This window comes from Setaria viridis, chromosome 8, assembly GCF_005286985.2.
Source record: "Setaria viridis chromosome 8, Setaria_viridis_v4.0, whole genome shotgun sequence".
Classification (NCBI taxonomy): domain Eukaryota; kingdom Viridiplantae; phylum Streptophyta; class Magnoliopsida; order Poales; family Poaceae; genus Setaria; species Setaria viridis.
The window spans coordinates 3,595,684-3,616,894 of record NC_048270.2 but is presented as its reverse complement, the minus strand read 5'-3'; the positions used below and the strand labels follow the sequence as shown (position 1 = coordinate 3,616,894).

The window sequence follows — 21,211 nt, the reverse complement described above, 5'->3', positions numbered from 1 at the left end:
CGAAGCGGGGGCTCCATGTGTGCACAAGCGTGTCGACACTGAACTCGTGAGGTATCCCGATATCATAGTTGTGATGCCTAGCTGCTGCCACCAAATGAGAACATAGAAAGTGGTACTACCTTGGTTTACCACAAGTGCATGTGAAATCTTGGTGGATTACCACATGCATCCTCGACTCTTGGACCTCGCTATCGAACGTTGTACCGCCCCTATGCTCGACCTGATAAGTCCCTGTGGCGTGGTCAAAACATGTAACCTCATGTGTGCCAGCCCTTTCATTTGCCTTCTCTAGGTGTTCCTTTGGTTTCAGAGCCCATATCTCTCCATCACTCCGCAACTTCAATGCATGGGCATGTCTATCGTTGAACCAGGCAACAAGCTTGTAGAAGATGAATTGAATGATTGCATTCATGGGCATACCACGTTGTTGGAGGTATGCCCTAGAGGCAATCATAGAGATGATGATATTCCATTTGTATCCATGATTTGTATATTGTGTTCATTGAATATCCATTAAAGGCTACTTGAATTGATTTGCAATTATGTGAATTGTATGTGAAACTCTTTACTTGTATGGTTATTCTAAAGTTGTCCCTAGTCGGAGTTCATGTGAGGACACACATGAATATTAGACTAGCACATGTATTAGTTGATGACTATGTTTCACAAGTCATGGACATGGAGATGTTGAACTAATAATGTGGACACATGTGGAGACATGTGCTAGGACTGACCCAACACGAGAAATAGTTCTCTCTTTAAACAACATATACGCTTTGTCCTTAGACCTGAGATTGTCGCATGTATTCAAGATGTGGATCGACCTACTTAGGGGCTATCAAACGCTACGCCGTAACAGGGTAGTTATAAAGGTAGCTTTCGGGATTGTCAAGAAGCATGCTATGAGACATGGACAATCAAGATGGGATTTGCCCCTCTCTGATTGAGAGTGATATCTCTGGGCCCCTCAAGTGATCGGATCCGAAAATGTATGGCCATGCTACGTACGGTTAAGAGTTAACCTACAAAGGGATTCCGAATCACAGGATCGAGAAAGAGCGGTCGGCTTGAAGCTAGACCAAATATCGTGAGGCAAAGGGAATAGCATGTATATTATGTTGTGATGGTTCGTCTGATATGATCTTCGTGTGCGTATAGGAGTTGGCACGTCTTGCTAGAGGCCGCTACCGACTATTGGGCCGAGTAGGAGTACTCGGGCCATGTCTATACGTATCCGAACCCATAGGGTCACACACTTAAGGGGCTGGAAGCCCAATTCGGATCTGATCCGAGTTGGATTAGGTTTAGAAATACTAATGGGCCTCGGACCCAGAGGCCCGTCAGGAACCTCTATAAATAGAGGGGTGGGGGCGCCCTAGGGTACACACCTTTTGGCGAAACACATCTGCCACGCCTCCCACGCCCTCGCCTGTTGCAACTCGCGGATCTAGCAATCCGGCTTGCGACGCTTCCTCCCTGCACGTGTGGATACCTTGGAGGTGTTGCGCCTGCAGCACTTGGACAAGCCGCCGACGAGCCACGACGAGCCAACGACGAGCCGACAACAAGCCGCGGCACGAGGGCGATCTTGCTGCACGTGGACGAGCTGCTGAGGAGCTGCTGGACGTTGACGTGATCGACTACGTACGACTACGTACGACTACGTGATCGTCTTCACTGCATCGACGCATATCTACATCTTCCGCACCAGTAGTGCGTCGAGTGGCAATCCCGTGATCCTTATACGGCAGTTCTTCCTGGTTTTACGCGGTAGAAATTTTGATTTGCGCTAGTGTAGCCTACCTCGTAACCCTACACACGTATCCCCAATAGCAACTGATTGAATGACTCCGCTATGTTGCTGCACTGAAACTCGTACGTCCATCCACCAGCGTTGTGAGCTCTTGTCCATTTCTCCAAATCCCTCATCAAACCTGTGAGCCATTGTCCACCTTCTGCATTTGATGCGGTTTTGACCTGCTCCAACTTTTTTCTAAAAGTACTTGTCCTCAAGCTGTCGAGCAGCCTCCTGGAACAGATCAAAGTTATCCTTCACACCATCCTTCCGGAGTAGATTCTCGGCAAGGTGCCGAGTACACCAACGATGGTGCAAAGGTGCATACCCCTCTATCTGCTCTCGCACGGCATTAAGTATGCCCTGGTGCCTATCAAATATGACGCCAACCTCCCTGCCAGGTCCAACCACATGTATCCGGACTAGCCTCAAGAACCATCCCCAACTATCATTGTTCTCCTTCTCAACCAAAGCAAATGCCAAAGGAACCAACTTATTGTTCGTGTCACAGGATATGGCTATAAGAAGTGTGCCCTGGTATTGCCAATCAAGAATGTACCATCAATGGAGAAGATGAGATGACAGTGCCTAAAGGCCTCGACACACTGAGGGAAGCACTAGAAAGTACGAAAAAATATCTGCCTCCCACCCTTCCATGCATTTGGTTTTAGGATATACTCATAATGCATGTCTGGATTCACCACTTTGATTGCATTGAAAAGTACTGGCGCTGCTCATACCCATCCTCCTAGTCCCCATATATCATCTTCCACACTCGTTGTTTAGCCCTCCAAGCTTTACCATAACTTATCACATAACCTCCATACAACGCCTCAACGGTCCTGATAATTGTCCTAACCTTCATGTTGGGTTCTCCCTACAATATTTCCATCAACCGCTTGGCAATGAGGGTAGATGTCAACTGTCGATGCTTCAGTGTAAGCACATGGTCAGCACAATTGTGTGGCCCAACAACTTTTGTGATCTTCCACTTTCCGGTGACCTTTTGCTTCCTTGCACAAACCCTCCATGGGCAGCGTTCCTTGTCACACACAACTGTGTAACGGCGCTCCGCATATGAATGCAAGACCTTGTAAGGTCTCTTTCATATCATTGCAAACGCCTGCAACCACCTCTTCAATGCAGGGAAGTCCTTGAATACCCTACCCTTCTCAATTACCATGTTAGGGCCGGCCTCAGGAGCTTTTAGGAGCTCATCATCACGTCCTTCTGCACACGCCTGATCAGAATGAGCAAGATCGCTGAACTCATGTACTCTTGGATCACGGCGGTTGGGAAAGATACGTCTCGACATCTCAACATCACTTTCTGTCAGCTCTCCAACATGGTGATCATCATTAGAATCAAGAGCCATTCCCATCTCATATACCTTCGAGTCATTCATAATTTCAACACTATTGGAGCCACGGAATCCTTCCATCAAGAATGTCTCCTGCACTTGCGTAGCAACAAAGGGCACATCCACATTATCAAGAATATCTCTTGCAACATAAGTAGAAATATGAGGAAAGAATGAAAAAATGGACGAAAGGAAGGAGGTAAGCTCTCAATAACCATGCGGATAATACACTTACTCGGATGATTCTGTGTCAAAGGGATCTCATGAGGAGAATCAGCCACAACATCATGAGTCTGACAAGCATCTCCAACTAGCTCATTGGGGGCAGATTGAGCATCGGGAACCGTAGGTGCAACCTCCATATCCATATCAGGTTCCGGGCCGGGAGGGTCGAAGTGTGCCTACCGACCCATTGGTGGGGAAAACCGACAGGGGATGGGATCAATTAACACCCGACACACAACCACGTCCAAACTTTGGAACTGGCACTTCATAGCCGATCTCACATAGTTCTCCCATTGGTCTGCACACCTAATTGGGATCATCTTCCTTAGGATGTTGGGAGGAGAACCTAGGTGAAGTACACCCTCTACTGTGATGCCATCATCTCTGTGGCAATGTAGCTCCTCCCGAGCCTTTGCAACCAACTCACTAAATGAAGGCTTGTCATTGAATAACACAGGCACACTTTGCATCTCAACAAACTCAACATATCCATAGTGATCTGTTTCCACGATACCTCCATGATATATGCTCACTAGGTTGTCCATCTAGTTCATATACATAACGACGAACAATTCCTTTAGTCCAATATAAATGAAGCATACTAAGTACAAGATCTCTAGTATGTAATAACTAACTAAATAGACACTGTCAATTCACTAATAACTACTAAGTACTACTAACTAACTATGTCAAGTTACAATCTAACTAACTAAATATATAACTATCTTACTAACTATATAACTATGTAACTAACTATATATCAAACTATGTAAAGTATCCATCAATCAACCTATCAATCTAAATATTTTTCTACCTATCTAAATCACTACCTAAGTATCCATCTATCTAAGTATCTATCTAACTAAGAAGAAAATTACCTTGCAGACGGTGCAGGGGATTGGGCGGCGTGGAGGCGGGCTAGGGCGGCGGCGCCCAGCGCCCAGGCTGGCAGGGAGCGGCGCGGAGGGGGCGAGGCCCGACGCCTAGGCCGGCGCGGAGCGGCGCGCGGCGGGGGCGAGGCGCGGCGGGCCAGCGGGGAGCGGCACGACGGGGGCGAGGCGCGGCGGACCGGCGGGGAGTGGCGCAGCGTAGAACAAGCGTCGAGTGAAAGTTGATACGAAACCAGACTGGGCCTCTCTGTAAGCCAGCTTGGTGGCAAGATGTATGGTGCCCAGCTTGTCGCCAAGCTGGCTGCCACGTCAGCATCTATGCCGGCAACGTGGCCTCGACCTAGGCGTCAAACTCTTTGACGCCGAGACATGTAAGCTTAGCACCACCAATGATGGCGATGAGCTAAGGGTCTAGATTTTGAAAGGATACCTCCAGGAGCGTATTTGTGAGAAACTTTCAAAAATAAAAATAAAAAAACAAAAAAGTTGGGCGTTGGGGGCGTTGACGGTTGGGATTGTACGGAGTAGTATACTAGCGACGAACGGATTTGTCCGTCTGTTTGCTGAGCAGAATAAAAGGCACATAAAAATGCGTGCATGGGTATCCTGGTTCATCGATCGTTCATCTGGACAAGAAATCTGCTGCGGACGGCGCTCCAGAGTTCAGACCGGTCAGCGCACTTGCTTGCGCCTTGTTGAAATCTCATGATTTCATTCTCTGCGTCCGTGTTCTTTATCTGCTTGTTTTGTCGTGTCTCCATGAACTTTTCGAGCAGATATTTTTTTTTGGATGATGCATGGACGCGACGAGAAACGACGACCTCGATCCACAATATCTCCTCTCACGCATTGCATGTCGGCAAGAGCGGCACACGGTTTGATCATCGGTAAACATCCTCACCAAGGGAGGGGGGAAAAAAATCTAGCGCGTTAAAAACTGCATGCGTGGGAGATGAGGAATTTCACCGCATTGGACACGTATACTACTACTAGTATTCTTCCGTGTGCTCGGAGGAGGAGAAGAAGGAGAAGAAGAATACAGCGTCAAAACTGGCCCTCTCTCCGTGTTCTCCACCTGACAAGTGTCGAGCAGCAAGTGGAGGAGGGCAGAGGGATCAACTCGGAGCGAGACAGCGGCCACGTCACCGTCCCCGTTACTAAATAGGCCACGTGCGCGAAAGGATCAGGCCGGGAGAGCGCGCGGCGCGATGACGCTGAACCGGCAAGTCTTCGCGGGAAAGCGCGTTGGGACGAGGACGACAAGACCCATTTGGATTTGGCTGCTAACTAATACTACTCCACTGTAATTAACATCTCCCTTTACAGTACAAGGAGTCCTACCATTCAGCTTGATTACCACGCGTGCCGTATCTAAACCCATCTCTACTACCAGTAATTACTTGAGCTGGATGACCAGTAAAAAGTTTTCCAGCGGCGAGGGAGAGAGAGAGAGAGGTGTAGGAAAATGACACGCTCGGTCAGAACCGTGCGCCGGTCAACGATCCAAAGGCACGAAAGAACCAGTGTGAACCACCGCCAGGATCACTAACGAAAAATCAGTTTTAAATAAAAAAAAACTACTCGGAACCAATTTGCTCCCGAATTCTCTTCCAATTTTTTAATTATCTGTCGGTGTATTGATTAATCAGTCCCTTTTTTTTATCGATCCTGTTTTAAATCAGCAGCAGCTGACCAAACTAAAAGCTACTACTGGCAGCAGACCCTGGGGCCTGTCTCTGGACTCTCCAGGTCTCTCCAGGTGAAGCGAACTTGTAGTTTGGAACCACCCAAACAAGGTACAAGTTTGCATTCGCCCAAACCCAAATGCATTGCACCTTACTGTACAGAAAACGGCGGGGGGTTTTCTTTTTCTTTTACCATCTTTTCTTTTAGTTTCTGGGTTCATAGAAAAAGGAAGGGGCGGCGGAAATTCCGGGGCCGGACACGTGCCCACCCTTCCTCACGCCGGGGCCCTGTGCCGCCTATATATACACGGCGAGACCCTGTCACCTTTTCCGATTCGTCATTTGCGCCGTCATCTGCTGTGCCTGTGCATCCTCGGACGTTGGTGTGCATGTGTGCTGCGCGCCCAAGGTGGCGAACGCGCAGCGAGGGGGAGGGCTCGCCGGCGCCGGCGACGGCGAGGAGGAGGCCGACGAGGAGGGGCAGGCCGCCGTCGCAGGGACGACGACGGCAGCGGCGTGGCGGATGCTGTCCGGGTACGAGCGCAGCCGGGAGGCGGCGGTGATGGTCGACGCGCTCGCGAGGGTCGTTGCCGGCGGGGCGCCGCCCGCCGGGGCCCGGCAGGTTGTGTCGCCGGCGGGGGCGTGGCCGGGCTACGACTACGACGCTCTGTCACCGTCTTACTCAGCACAGGCTCACGGTAACCATATCTCCTAGTCGTTTGCCCATTCGTCTAGTTTAGCGAGGTTGCATCTCCTTTCTGCCGTTGCAAACAGAGCAGCGGTTCAGCTCAGCAACACCAACTTCAACAGGGCTTGCTCTGCTCTGCTCAGCCCTTGTCATTGCTCTGTTCCGATCCATTGGCCCAAAAAGCTTTTCCTTTCGCTGTTTCTCTTTTTCCACTTCTGCTCTACGTGCAAAGTGTTTGCATACCACGTAGCATGAAACTTTGTATCACCATTGGACTGTTTCATTGTTACAGGAAAAAAAACTGTTTTTTCTTATGCAAGTCAACTTAACCACTCATCTTCTTCCTTCATTGTATCTCCCAACACATCATCGTGCTCTTTAACCATTCAGCCGTAGATATACATCATAAATAACAAAATTTCATATAAAAAGACATATCATAAAAAATATTGAAAATATTTGAAGACAACAAATATTTGAAGTGACTATGAAAACACCTCCACCCCCAACTGCTGGCCATCCATGATGATCTGCTGTTGGATTCGCCAAACTAACCCGTCATGACGTGACGTCCCATACTACATCATGTTGTAATTGCTCCCACCCTAACATTATCCTCGTCTACCGGACCTAGCTACGCCAAACTAACCCGTTATGACATGACGCCCCATACTACATCATGTTGTAATAGCTCCCACCCTAACATCATCCTCATCTACCGAATCTAGATACACTTACCTTTCTATGAACATCTTCTAACTCTAACATCACCGTCGTCTACTGGCCTAGCTACTTGCCTTCTAAGAACAGCGTCTGCCCTAACATTATCGTCGTCTCATAGGCGTATAGCTACATATCTTCCAAGAACGTGTTCGAAGATAAGAGAACCATTGCAAGATAATCCCTTAACCACAACCATCAACTGTCGCATAATGTTCACATCATCGACAAAAACATTTGAATAGTCATGTATAGTACAGGAACGCGTGGGTTTTTTCTTCTTCTTTTGTTTTACTTCTACTTTTTTTCTTTTTGTTGGCCTCTGGTCCTCGTGCCCTTGTTGGGGTTCTTCACATTTCTCACGAGTATACAAGTTTGCACGGATGAACGTGCTTTCCCACCACTACCAACTCAAGCATGATGCATGCTTAAGGCTTTGCAGCTACAAAAACAAACAGAATAAAACACAAATGGTTGAAGAAAGGACAGTGCCAGTGTGACACATGTTTCAGTCACTGGATACCAAAAATTTCGTGTCAATGTTTTCTTCAAAGTTTGTCTCCTCGTGTATGTTGTGTACTTAGAATGTGTTACCGATTGTGGGGGGAAAAAAAAGGTAAAGTTGAAAAGTCTGTTCTTTGCCGCGGTACCTAGGGTAAATGTTTGCCGTTCCAGCTCCACAAAAATAATCAAATATGACCATAAAATCATATATATAAAATGACGTCGATAGTCGGTACCAAAATTATTCCATGCTTTTTTTTTCAAACAAAGCATGTGCTTCTCACCACTTTAGGTGACAGAGACGGACACACAAACTCCTAAAAAAGGGACAAAAGTTATTGTGCGCAAGTAGTATGCTCAGTTTGACATTGCTCCATTGATCAATGATCGCTTGCCGTTCAACTCACAAAAAAGGAGAATTAAAAAAGATTCGTTCTTGATCCAAAACGGTGATGTAAAAAGTCAAACACAGGAACAGAGCAAAAAAGATTCTACAATTCTTTTCTTTTTGGAAGAATATCGTCTCCACAATTCAACTGCGTTCGTGTAGGGAGTGAATAGTGATGATGATTGATGACGGCAATTCATATGATTAGTAGGAGAGTAAAAACGTAATCTTTGAGCACCGGAAAGGTCTGTTTTTTTACGGCTCGTGTTGTGTGCGCAGAGTACGGAGCGGCGTTGGCAACACCACCGCAGCACTCGCCTGCGGCGGCGGCGGCGGCGTCGCCGGGCTCGAGCCAGCAGATCCCCTCGCCGTCCTCCGCCGATACCAGCGCGGGCAGGAGCGGCGGCGGCGCGCCGCGGAGGCGGTACCGCGGCGTGCGTCAGCGGCCGTGGGGGAAGTGGGCGGCGGAGATCCGGGACCCGCACAAGGCGGCGCGCGTGTGGCTCGGCACCTTCGACACCGCCGAGGCCGCCGCCCGGGCTTACGACGAGGCCGCGCTGGGGTTTCGCGGCAGCCGCGCCAAGCTCAACTTCCCGGAGTCCGCCACGCTCCGCCCGCCATCAGCGCCGCAGGTGGGCGCGGTCCCTCCGCCGCCGCCGCAGAGGCCTGAGGCGCTGCTGGAGTCGCAGGCGCTGGCGGCCGGCGCCGGCGGCGGGGAGTACTCGGAGTACGCCCGGTTCCTGCAGGGCGCCGGCGAGCCGCCCCGCTTCTTCGAGCCGACGGCGCCCGCGGCGACGGGATCGTCGTCATTCCCGGTGTTCTTCAGCTTCGGCGGGGGCGACGGCGCCTCGCACCATCCCTGGCCGCCGGCGAGCACCGGCACCAGTAACAGCGGGGCAGGCCACCCTCCGCCGCCGGCGACATGGGCGGACTCGGGGTGGTGGCCCGCGCCGCCGCGGGACCCGTCTGCCGGTTGACCCGGATCGAGTTTTTGGCCCATTTTTTCCCACGTTGGTTGACACGCGGACCGATTTCGGTCCGGAAATACACATTCATACGGCATCTAGAATCTTAGATGTAGTGCTAGAACTTTTCTTTTTTGAGAGAGATGAGTTTGTATTCGTGGATTCTTTTCGAATAAACTTGGTTTGCTTTCTTGATTTCGAGCAAATTTTTTGGATTCGCTTGATAATCCTGTATTGAGAATTCTGAACTTGTCCCATCAATGGCGCGGCGGGAGTTTCTGCACCGGTGGTGTCCTGCCCTGCATTTCCGGCTCACTTGCTCACGAAAATGACGAGCACTTCAGCGTAAACGTGAGTTCCTTGTGCTGTGGCTGAATCAGAAGCTGCCCTGGCTGTTGATCTTGCAGCACTGTCAGCGACTTTCAACAGACGTTACTGTCAGCGACTTTCAACACACATCTAGTGTGCTGCAGAGGATGTATCTGGAACCTACAGAGAAGAGAGGTAGAGCTCAGTTGTTGTTCCCCACCTTGGTCGTCAGAACGCAGTGGACTAACAACGGGATCAACGCCTGCAGCTATCAGATATTCAGTCCGGCGATACAAGGCATTGACCAACAGTGTAAGCGATCCAAGATTTTCTCGGCGGCATTGCCGGAAGGGAACGAGGACGTCGACGTCTTGACGTACGTGGGCCGCGGAGGACGAGGAACGAAGCTTCGGTATGAACCCGAGCTTCGGCTTCCCAGCAATGGCGACGCGCACGATCGAGCTGGATGCTGATTGGTTCATCACCATGTCATGTTCTCTGTTCGTCGACGCTGTCAATCGTCAAAGGAAAGCCGACGGCGTTCGCATTTGAAATTTTGGATATACACTGCAGTCAGTCAGAGGACACCTGACGAGGTTAAGCGTTAAGGAACCCTAACTCGTTTCTTGCCGACGGCCGGTCGCTGTCTCTCTCTCTCTCTCTCCCTCTCCCGCACCTTCGAGCCCTGGAGGCGGCATCGGCAAGGCAAGAAGCAAGTGGGCGACGGCGCGACGGCGACGCGGCGCGACGGGGGGAAGAAGAGGTAGCGTGTAGCTGGGCCGAGAATTGTGCCAAGGCGGGGTGAAGCGGCGGCGGGGCTGGGTCTGCATGAGGAAAAAGCCCGGGTGGGTGGTCGAATTTGTGACGGGCCGAGGCTGAGTACGAAAAAAGAAAAGAGAAACAGAAAGTCTATTTTACCTTTTCTATTGTATTTGTCACTGTAACTGGGTGTTTGGATCCTGAAGCTAAAGTTTAGTACATATCACATCGGATATTCGGATGCTAATTAGAAGGACTAAACATGAGCTAATTACAGAACTAATTGCATAACCCTTAGGTTAAATCGTGAGACGAATCTATTAAGCCTAATTAATCCATCATTAGCGAATGTTTACTGTACCATATTGTCAAATCATGGACTTATTAGGTTTAATAGATTCGTCTCGCAATTTAGCCTAGGGGTTGTGAAATTGGTTTTGTAATTAGCCTATGTTTAATACTCTAATTAGTCTCCAAACATTCGATATGACAGGACTAAAATTTAGCCCGGGGATCCAAACACCCCATTGTTTATATATTGTTCTTAAAGAGACTCATATTTTTCCGCGTCCAGACCTCAACGGGGCATCTGTTGACACCAATTTTGTCCTATCCCTAACGTATGAAATATCGATATTAAATTATATTATATTATATTATATTGATGGCTAAATTCCATCTAAATAAGAAATAAGTCAATAAAGAAAAAGCAAAAGCTAGATGGAGAGTTTCATGGACACATAGGAGGAAGTGCCACTCTCTTTCCTTGCCGGCGAAGGAAAGTAACTCCTCTTTCTTGATGAACGAATGCCGCAGCTCAGCACCTGCCGAAATCGGAGAAGAAAAGTTAGTGGTTAGGGCTTTCGGGTTTGGGTTGGGCTGGGGAGACAAAATCTGCCGAGCTTAAAGGGAAGCCCGGGGAGGCAAGCCGGACCGGCAGGGTGGCTTGGCCGGGCGGCGAAGGTGCCGCCAGTCGGCGGTGGGGGACATCCGGAGGGGAGGGATGGGGCGGGGGTGGAGCATGTCGGAGTAGTTAGGGAGGGTGGGCTGGAGGCGGCGGGGGTGGGAGGTGGGCGGCAAGGTCGCCGCTGGCCTCGGGCAGTGGAAGCAGCCTGCGGGCCCGTGGTGGGTGCCTGCGGTCTGGGGCTGAGTGCGTCTCGCTGGAGCAGTCAACGGAGGAGGATCGGGGCTTGAAGGATGGCCACGGCTGCGTGTGCGGGCGGCAGGGCGTTGCCGGCCGCCGGAGGTGGTTGCGGATGGGGGTAGGGGCATGTGGTGGGGACGATGGCGGGGGATGGCATCGGAGGCGGGGGGAGCAGGATGCGTGCTGGGGCGGTGACGCGCGACGCCAAGCGAGAGGAAGACGAAGACGCGTGAACGGATAAGGTTGCAGTTAGGTCTCTGGATAATCCTCTCTATGTATCTGCATAATCCTTACTCCACGTGTAGTGAGGGAAACTGATTACGATATTACCGGTGAAAATGAGTACACCCACGTTTAAGCCTTGTTTGGGGATGGGCTAAACTTTAACTCTATCACATCGGACCGGATGTTCGGATGTTAATTAGGAGGAGTAAGTATTAGCTAATTACAAAACTAATAGCAGGACCACTAGGCTAAATCGCGAGACGAATCTATTAAGTCTAATTAATCCATCATTAGCGAATGGTTACTGTATCACCACATTGTCAAATCATGGACTAATTAGACTTAATAGATTCGTCTCGCGATTTAGCCTAGGGACTGTGCAATTAGTTTAGTAATTAGTCTATATTTAATACTCCTAATTAGTATCCAAACAGTCAATGTGACACGGGATAAAGTTTATCCCCTAACTCCCAAACACCGCTTAAGTACACATGAACGAAACGGTATCCATACGTACTCTACATGCAAATACGGTCCCTTCGTGACAATATATACACGGCCAGTCAATACGCCGTAAATACGGATAACCAAATATTTACTTGACTAACCAACTAATTAGTCGGATACTTCATGTGTACCCCAAAAGTGTGTGCGTACCTGTACATGGCAGCTCACTACTATACGTATACAATGCCAGTAAAAAAGAACCATGGTGAGGGACGATCCTGGAGTTAACTTGTTTAATGCCGCAGTAAATTTCAAAACTCACATAGTTAAAGACTTAGTGAGTAAACGGAGAGTAACGCTACATTACCATGAAATTTCTTTACCACGGAGATCAGTAACTTCAATGCCTACTAGCACATGGCTCGATTCAGATATCATCTCTACAAATACCCAGGGGGTAGCGGTTCTTAACAAAACCAATCTGGAGAAAAAAAAAAAGGAGAGAACAGCGTGAAAGATGGCAACATGTACTGTTCCTCAAGTTGTCCCTTCTCCTGCTGAAGATGCCGCGGCTCTCTTGAAGGCTTTCCAAGGTTATTGTTCTTGATCTCTCTTACTCTCTAGCGCGAGCTGTTCAAATATTTGCCCCAGATATGATTTCGTTTAACTGGTAAAGTATCGTAAAAAATCATTTTAAAAAAAAAAACGAATCATAACAAAAAAAAATCATTGCGTAGAAGGTTTTATGCATGTCTAAATCAATACATCAGAAGTTGCAACATTCAGGTCTAGGACGGGGCATTGGTAATGATTCCCCTTGCCAACTATTTTGTGATCCAGGATGGGGCACCGACGAACAGGCAGTTATAGCCATCTTAGCCCACCGCGATGCGGCTCAGAGGAAACGGATCACGCTGAAATATGAAGAGATGTATAACGAGAGCCTAATGCAGCGCCTCAAGTCAGAGCTCTCCGGAGATTTCGAGGTGCCGGCCGCAAATCACCTTCGGAAACACACATCATCGATGGCAATTGTTCAGATTAGTCTGCATTTTTCTTTTCTTTTCCTAATGACCTTTTGTCATCAGCTCATCTAACCACTTCTAGTGCAATTGGTTACCACTATGTCCAGAGAGCAATGTGCCACTGGATTCTTGACCCCGTTGAGAGGCAGGCTGTGATGGCGAACGCTGCAACGAAGTGCATCCTGGAGGAGTACCCAGTCGTCATCGAGATCGCCTGCGCGAACTCGACTGCGGAGCTTGTAGCAGTGAAGGAGGCCTACCATGCTCTGTACAAGTGCTCCCTGGAAGAAGATGTCGCTGCTGCCACCACGGGAAACCTTCGCAGTGTACGTGCAGTTAATTGCACTGCGATGTTTTCTTTAGGTCATCCTTGTGCTCGCCATCTACCCTTGTTGTCCAGGCTAGCTAGCTAATCTGTCCGTCCTTCTCTCCGATCCATCAGCTTTTGCTTGCCCTAGTGAGCACCTACAGGTACGACGGCGACGACGTGAACATGGGGCTAGCAAGATCAGAGGCGAAGATCATCCATGAGGCTGTAAGGAATGGCGCAGCGGATCACGAGGAGCTCATCAGGATCGTGGGTACTAGGAGCAAAGCGCAGCTCAACGCCACGTTTGGCTGCTTCAAAGATGAGCACAGCAGCAGCATCACCAAGGTCGTCAGGCCACAAAATACATCGGTTAATTTTGAACAGCCCATGCTTTAGTTTGTATCAAATCAGATGATGATGATCAAACCGTTTCGGTGTATCACTACTACTAGGCACTGCCACGTGGAACCGATCCCACAGGATACTTGCGCGCTCTGCGAACCGCGGTGAGGTGCATTGCGGATTCAAACAAGTACTTCGCCAAGGTGAGGAGGTGTCAACGACGATAACGAAACAAAATTCGAATTCAAATGATCTTCGAACTAACTGAATTCCTTGCCATTTTTGCAAGCAGGTTCTGAGGAACGCGACGTGCGAATCGGGGACAGACGAGGATAGCCTGACCCGGGTGGTGGTGATGCACGCAGAGAAGGACATGAAGGGCATCAGCAGCGCGTTTCGGAGGAGGTCGTCGGTTACCTTGGAGCAAGCCATTGCCAAGGAAACCTCGGGTGACTACAGGAGCTTCCTCATGGCTCTCCTTGGAAGCTAAACAGTGAACAAAGAACAATGATCAACCATATCTCGCCGATTACAGAAACACAATAAGGTAGCTGTTTAGACAGTAATATAACAACGACAATAATAAAAAGGGATATACTAAGACTACGTACTAAATTGGTGCATTATATTGCAACACTTTGTACTCTAGTAATTATGTCTAGAGATCACGAAATAATGGAAGACAATTTGAAACCTGGGACAAGTGATAAATTCTTACGCGGAAATGAGCCCATGTCTATTCCAAAATGAGGAAGAAATTTATGCTCACATCTCCTCTATTTCTATGTTTTTTTCAGCCTGAATTGATGTTTACACAGATGCAATGATAATCATGCAACCATCTGCATTCCCCCTTGCAAAATATCCGCACGCTTCGTTTGGTGTGCTCCCTTCCCTTCACTAGCTGCTAGTGTTACTGCTGCTCATCGTTCTGCAGCATGATAAACCGCCTGAAGCCACATTTGACAGCAGGCATCATCAGTGTACCCCCGGTCCTCTCACTCATCAGAGATTCTACTGCCCCTGGCGCCTGCATTCCTGTCTGAGTTTGGGTAAACGTGCAACCTCAAGCCTCTGGCGAGGGAGACAAAGCATTAGCCGAATGGGTTTTACCGACTCCGTGATACGAACGCTGCCAATCATCCCCCGCTCCTCTCTCCTCCTCCCCCCCCCCCCCCCCCCCCCCCCCCCCTACCTCGCTCGCCTTCCTCCCTAGTCACTTCTCCATCCCCTCACACCATGACACAATGCTGACCAAGGAGGCCGTTGATGCTCGTTTGGAGCAATGGCTGAACACTGATCATCATGGGTCATTGAAAACCCACACTTGATTCATGCTCCTCACATCGGCACGCCCCGTGCGTGCACGAATTTGGATGCAACCCTTACTTACATTAAGCATTAACTAAGGCATCATATAATCCGTTAAATGCCCAGGCTTCGTGTCCAACCTAAGCCAATGACTCCTCTCAGTCTCAGCACGATCGATCGCTCCAATTCCAAGAGCAAACACCTTATCAGGCTATCAGCAGCTTTAAATACCTGTGTCCATTCACCATTCCAACCTGAACCCGTCAGCTGGAAATCCTCACCCACCATGACGCCATGGACAACCGAGACAAGATTATCTTGAAACTCTTCGCATTCAGCATCCATACGAAATAAGTTGGTAAATTAACAGGAGAATAAACAATCTCGCATGTCGTCTGGATGGGGAAACAACACTGCGCTACCGAGTGTAACTTCACTCGCCAACCTAGCTACAAAACCACGAGCGAGCCACAAAAACTTGCTCCAACGAGTCGCACAGGCACGGCACAGCACAGCAGCAGGAAGCAAAGTTGCATCTGAAAAGATCCGGGAGCTCCACAGAACAGCACGGGGAGCAAACGCTAAAGGATAACTAAGCACACCAGTGCTAGCTTCAGCACACCACCCACTTGGCATGACATGCTTCTCGACTAATAGTAGCCACCTCGGCCGCCGCGTGGTGGCCCACGGCCTGGGCCACCACGCCCGCGCCAGGGCGCCGCACCCCTTCTTCCCCTGCCACGCCCTGTGAAACCAACAGAACACAAGCCATGAGAACCGGGGCATGCAAAACCCACAGGAACATGTAGTATCATCAGACGGGGCTTACCACGGCCAGGGGGCGGGCCATATTCTTCGGGCTCATCATAGTATTCATCCTGCTCTTCATAGTACCCGCCTCGGCCGCCATAGCCATAGTCATAGCCATAGCCGCCACGCCTGCCGCCTCCGTAGTAGCCACGCCCCCTTCCTCCTCTACCGCGCGACCTCCCTCTCCCACGCCCTCTGTTGTAATAATCTCCTTCCTCCTCCCACTCTTCGTTGTAGCCATAAGCAGGTGGAGGGGGGCCATTGCTGAGCATTCCTGCACACTCAGCATTCAAAAATTAGCAAAAAAAGAAAAAAAGGCATGTCCACCTAAATAACTTCATAGGCATTTTATCACTCAGAAAAATAAGGCACACGTTGTCAAAATTATAGATGGGAGACACCATATTGAATCCTAAACTGCACCTATGCTTGTTTAGTATTACAAATTGTGAAGGCAAGAAACCAGCTTTTATAATACAGGTATAGAAAGCAGCCACGGGTAGCAACTACTCCTCCCGTCCCAAATTGTGGTCGTTTTGGCATTTCTAAATTCATAACTTTTACTATGCATCTAGACATAAGTGTATATCTAGGTGCATAACAAAATCTAAAAATCTAGATATGCCAAAACGACCTACAATTTGGAATGGAGGGAGTACAAGACTAAGCCTAAGCGTGGTGTGATCATAATTTACCATGCTAAAACATGAGATACTGTTCAGGAAACAATGACTATTGCCGGAACTTTGCTGCTTATAAAAGACACAAGAAAGAACATACCTCTTCCCCTGCCTCTTCTCCCACCACCACGGCCTCTTCCACGACCAGGGGGATAGGATTCTGAGTTACCATGAACAAGACGGCGGTTATGCGGTGACCCTAGAAATAACACTAGTAAAGAGGGTCAATTGATTGGGCACCTTCATGATCATAGTCGAAAGCAGGTTTCACCTCTTCAGCTGGGATAGGTGGCTGGTACCTAAGTAAAACATCAAACATAACAAATAGTGAGCAGGCAAGCTGACAGAAGGTTACAAAACAATGAACAACCATTTATGGTTTAGGGAAGGCAAAGTGACCAAGTAGGCAAGTATGCCTGAAATTCTTCTGTATCTCTAGCCGTAGCCAGAGGACGACATTTTTTTGGCTTACCCTGGAGATGATGTATCAAGAGGCTTCTTGGACAGTGTGACAGTGATCATGGATACATGGCGAGTTGTCTCTAGTCTGAGTAAAGAATTGCGTTAGTGTTTCAATAAAACTCTCCTTTTTGTTTGAAGGAATATAAGTATATCCTTACGGGAGAAGGCCTTCTTCCAAAGGTTCCCATGTGTCGGTGATATCAACAGATTCAGTAACAGTATTCTGATGAAGACCTCCAACCCTTCTCTGGATGAACAGTCAAGTGCAGTTAAAAACAGACGCTGATAGCTATTTTAAAGCAATATTATAAGGTGCGCAAGGCTATCCAACCTTGATCAATTCAACAACCATAACCGTCTTATTTATGGCCCGTCCCATGGCCTTGATGCTAATCTCATCATGGCCATTTTCCTGTAAAAGTAGAAGGGAAAGGGAATAAGTACATAATAAAAAAGGTGGGCCATCTATCATTTGAACAATGGTAAGATTACTGCACGGATAATCTACAAAGGCAGTACAGCGTGCAAAATGAAGAACCATTAAACAAATCTTCAGAAGAGGATGAGAAAACAAAATGAAGAAACAACGATTGCAAATCACAATGGCAGCATTTCTACAATGCTGTGAAGTGTATGCAAACTTGTGAGGGGTATTTATCAAACTAACATGCTTCACGTAGTTCAGGTGAAACGATCTATTTGGGAGTAACGCAAGGCAAGGAGTTCTAGATAATAACCAGGAGGGGCCATGAATTCTGATGTACCAGAATGGCAACAAAACAGTACCGTGCCATCATAACAGCAAAATACAAGACTTAAAAGCCAAAGGTGTCTTTGATTAAGATGTGCGTTTGATGTATGAACATTGAACAAAATGAGAATACTAGATGAAAGCATTTAAACCAAATTTAACATTTGACCAACATGTGTATTGTAACAAAGAATTTAAGAGTCAAGCAGGTGTGCAGTTTTTCAGGAAAAAAAAAGATGACATAACAAGCTGAAGAAACAACGCATGCACAGATCAACAGCAATATTACTTCAATAATGTGTGCTGCATAAACGTTTGTATCTTTTCTTCCAAAATGATAAGCTTCACATGGTTTAGGTGAAAATACTGAATTAGAAGTAGTGCAGCGAAATGAACACTAAGAACAAGCCATGAAGGTATTCGGATGCAACACCATGCACTACACCATCATAATAGCAAAGTAGCACATTTTCCAATCCAGATGCATCACATGATTCAAGTGAAAAGATCGAACTTTTAGTAGTGCAACAAAATGAACGCTAAGAAGTAAGAGCAAGGAACTCAGGAAGGACAATGAAGTTGTTAGGATAGCCAAAAAAAAACAGGCACCATGCCATCATAAAAGCAAAGTAGCAGATTTTCCAATTGATAGTGATTAGGTTGTGCATTGACATGTGAACAAAATGAGATTATTAAGTGAAGGCAATTAAGCCATCTGCCTAATGTACATTATAACAATTATAACAATAAACACTAAGACAGGCAGGTGAGCGATTTAATTGTTTATTACAATCCTGAAAAGTAAAAACTAATCATAAGTAAAAGCATATACATGCACATGGCAAAGCAAGTGGTTGCACCTAATATTCCCACTTCAGATTGCAAACATTTCACAGCAATTGTTAAAGCATGTAATATGGTACAGAAAAAATCAATGCTCTTTATGTCAGATAACAACAAAGCCATGATGGAATCACAGTAATGAGATCACCTCAAGCAACGACATCCCATAGCTGATATAGTTCCTCATCCTCCCCTGCGTAGTGATCCTGATCTCATTCTGGCTGATGGGGGTGTCATTCCGAGGCTTCTCTACCCTGTGGTATCTATCCATGCCTACAAGTTGACAAAATCTCAGCATAACATATTCAATGGACCATCAACGAGGTACTTTCAGAAGAGAGTACCCAAAAGTATGTAGAGATAATACAGGCACAACTAATCACATAAGAAACAGCGTAGGATTCAAACAGACAGCAAAATCTACGTCAAAACTAAGAACAGGTAAAGTTGAAAGGTAAAGGCGCTGCTCAAAATGACATGCACATCTCTTTGAAGAACCAAAAGTGAAGGGGCTAAAAGTTATAAAATGGGGCAAATTATCACTACAGTACATGCAACAAGTCAGCCGATATTAGACTTACTCATAAATATCTAAACTATGAAAGACTCATTAGAAGCTGATTGCATTCGGTAGGATGACAAGTGAAGGAAAAGAACAAATCACATAAGTACTTCTGCTGATATCTATAAATCCAAGGTCATAGTCCTAGACAGGTGCAGATAAAGCTAAACAAGCAACAACCTTCAAATAGGGGCAGAAGCAACAGAGGAGACCGTACTGATGGGCTGAAATCGCTCAAAATGGAAAGTGCAAATCAGCAATAACCCTAAAAAATCCTAGTCCATATTTCACATGGAGTAGATAAAGGCTTGAAGCCATTTTTCCTTCTACTGCTGAGTAGATAAAGGCGTGATGTTGATGTAAAAAAACAACACTGAGACACTGCAATCTGTTTGGACCATGCAATATTTCAGACTCACAGTGGCACGTGAAAACTGCTGCCCTTGAACACATCAAAGCAGGTTATTCGAGCTGCACATCAGATAAGTGCCACTATGGAGCCAACGAAAGCAAGTATTTGGAAAACAGCTACAGGTATTGAGAAGTGAGAATCCCCCAAGGCCCCAACATCAATAGACCCGGTAAACATTAAAATGATATAATTATATAAATCTAAAAAGGGCGGAAGGTCCCCAAGTCTGAAGCAGCAAAACAGCAGCATGCAACCACTCGAACAGTGCAGTGACAGTGTAGAACAGAGTGAACTGAACCCACAGACCCTGAAACTAAACCTAAACCCACATCCCTAAAACGTCGCAGGCGATAAACAAATCACGAAACAAGCATACGATTTCGATGGCGGAATCGATTCCCCTAACGCCAGCACCTCGAACGCCGCATCCTCACATCACCGCGACCAGAGACTCCCGCGGCCGCGGCGGCGGCCCCCCTAAACCCCCCCGGAAATTCCTTCGGGGAAGAAACGAAAGGGGAAAAAAACGCATCGCCTCGAAACCAACCCGCCGCTCCCGTGGTGACAACGACCTGCACGAATCGAATGGGAGCCCTCGGGGCGAAGACCTAACCCGCGCCCTAACAGCCCTACGCGACGAAGCCCGGTCAGCGGCGGCGCCGTCCATCGCCCCCAATCTCACGAGCCCGCGCCGAATCGAGACGGGACGGAGGAAGGAGAGGAAGGGAAGGAGGGAGGGGGGAAGAAAATCTCACCTCGCGTGCTCCGCCCGCGGCGTCGCTCCTCCTCCTGTTCCTCCTCCTCTGGCTTAGGGGGCGGCTTGGCTGGCTGTGCGCGGAGAGAGGGAGGGGCAGGCAGTTCCCCCCTCACTTGTCTGAGGTCAGGCGGCTGCGTGCGCTGCGCCCCCCGCGTCGCGTCGTCCGTGCACACTGGGCCGGGCCGCGTGGCGTGCCGGGGGGCCTCCTCCCGTATCCCTAGACCCGGTGCATGAGGGGGTCCCGTGGCAGACTGGCAGGGGACGGGGTCTGGGTCCCTGGGAGCCGTTCGTTTCGGCGGATCGGGGGGTGGGCTATGGACCGGGCGCGGGGAGGGGGGAAGCGGGCGGGTGGGATAGGGCGATGCGTTTGGGGATAAGGGAGGGCGGTGCCGGTGCGTCACAGGCTGGTGGGGACGCGAGATGTGGGGCCACGATCGCGTCTCCGGGCCCGGGGATGGCCGCGGCTGTGCTGGGCTGGGCTGGCTCCTAATCCTTGGGTTGACCGAGCCAACTGGAAAAAACCCCGTTGCGGAAGCGCGAAACCCAGAATACGCCTTGCCGTAGGCTAAACGTAGAACCAATCCACGTCACTCATGCACTGTTGACACCGCTAATGCCAGACGTAACTTGGGGAGCAATAACAAGTTCATTGTTTTTAGTGCTCTCAGCAAAACAGATCCAATTATGACAGATTCCAGCCGACCAAATTTCGCAACCACGGCGAATCAGTTTTTCAAAAAAATTCTACAAATTAGTTTATTCTTGGTTATTATGGTCTCCTGTAAATCACTCCAATCGAATCGAACTCAGCCTAAAGACGAGAACGTTTCAGAGAGATCCTG

General features: G+C 48.4%; 3 protein-coding genes across 3 annotated transcripts; 2 read left to right on the top strand and 1 right to left on the bottom strand.

Annotated features, from left to right (window-relative positions):
* Window positions 1–5,981: 5,981 nt before the first annotated feature.
* Window positions 5,982–9,426, top strand: LOC117833338 (uncharacterized). The gene is made up of 2 exons (XM_034712793.2): window positions 5,982–6,653; window positions 8,535–9,426. The coding sequence occupies exons 1-2, from the start codon at window positions 6,479–6,481 to the stop codon at window positions 9,230–9,232; spliced, it is 873 nt and encodes a 290-aa protein (XP_034568684.1). The 5' UTR covers window positions 5,982–6,478; the 3' UTR covers window positions 9,233–9,426.
* Window positions 9,427–12,387: 2,961 nt separating this feature from the next.
* On the top strand, window positions 12,388–14,415 carry LOC117833337 (annexin-like protein RJ4). The gene is made up of 6 exons (XM_072295623.1): window positions 12,388–12,697; window positions 12,945–13,090; window positions 13,237–13,455; window positions 13,572–13,784; window positions 13,892–13,984; window positions 14,071–14,415. The coding sequence occupies exons 1-6, from the start codon at window positions 12,622–12,624 to the stop codon at window positions 14,269–14,271; spliced, it is 948 nt and encodes a 315-aa protein (XP_072151724.1). The 5' UTR covers window positions 12,388–12,621; the 3' UTR covers window positions 14,272–14,415.
* Window positions 14,416–15,405: 990 nt separating this feature from the next.
* On the bottom strand, window positions 15,406–20,526 carry LOC117833339 (uncharacterized). The gene is made up of 9 exons (XM_034712794.2): window positions 20,368–20,526; window positions 18,787–18,911; window positions 17,376–17,456; window positions 17,203–17,291; window positions 17,055–17,129; window positions 16,823–16,881; window positions 16,683–16,742; window positions 15,922–16,176; window positions 15,406–15,837 (listed from the first exon to the last, which is right to left on the bottom strand). The coding sequence occupies exons 2-9, from the start codon at window positions 18,907–18,909 to the stop codon at window positions 15,743–15,745; spliced, it is 837 nt and encodes a 278-aa protein (XP_034568685.1). The 5' UTR covers window positions 18,910–18,911; window positions 20,368–20,526; the 3' UTR covers window positions 15,406–15,742.
* Window positions 20,527–21,211: the final 685 nt, after the last annotated feature.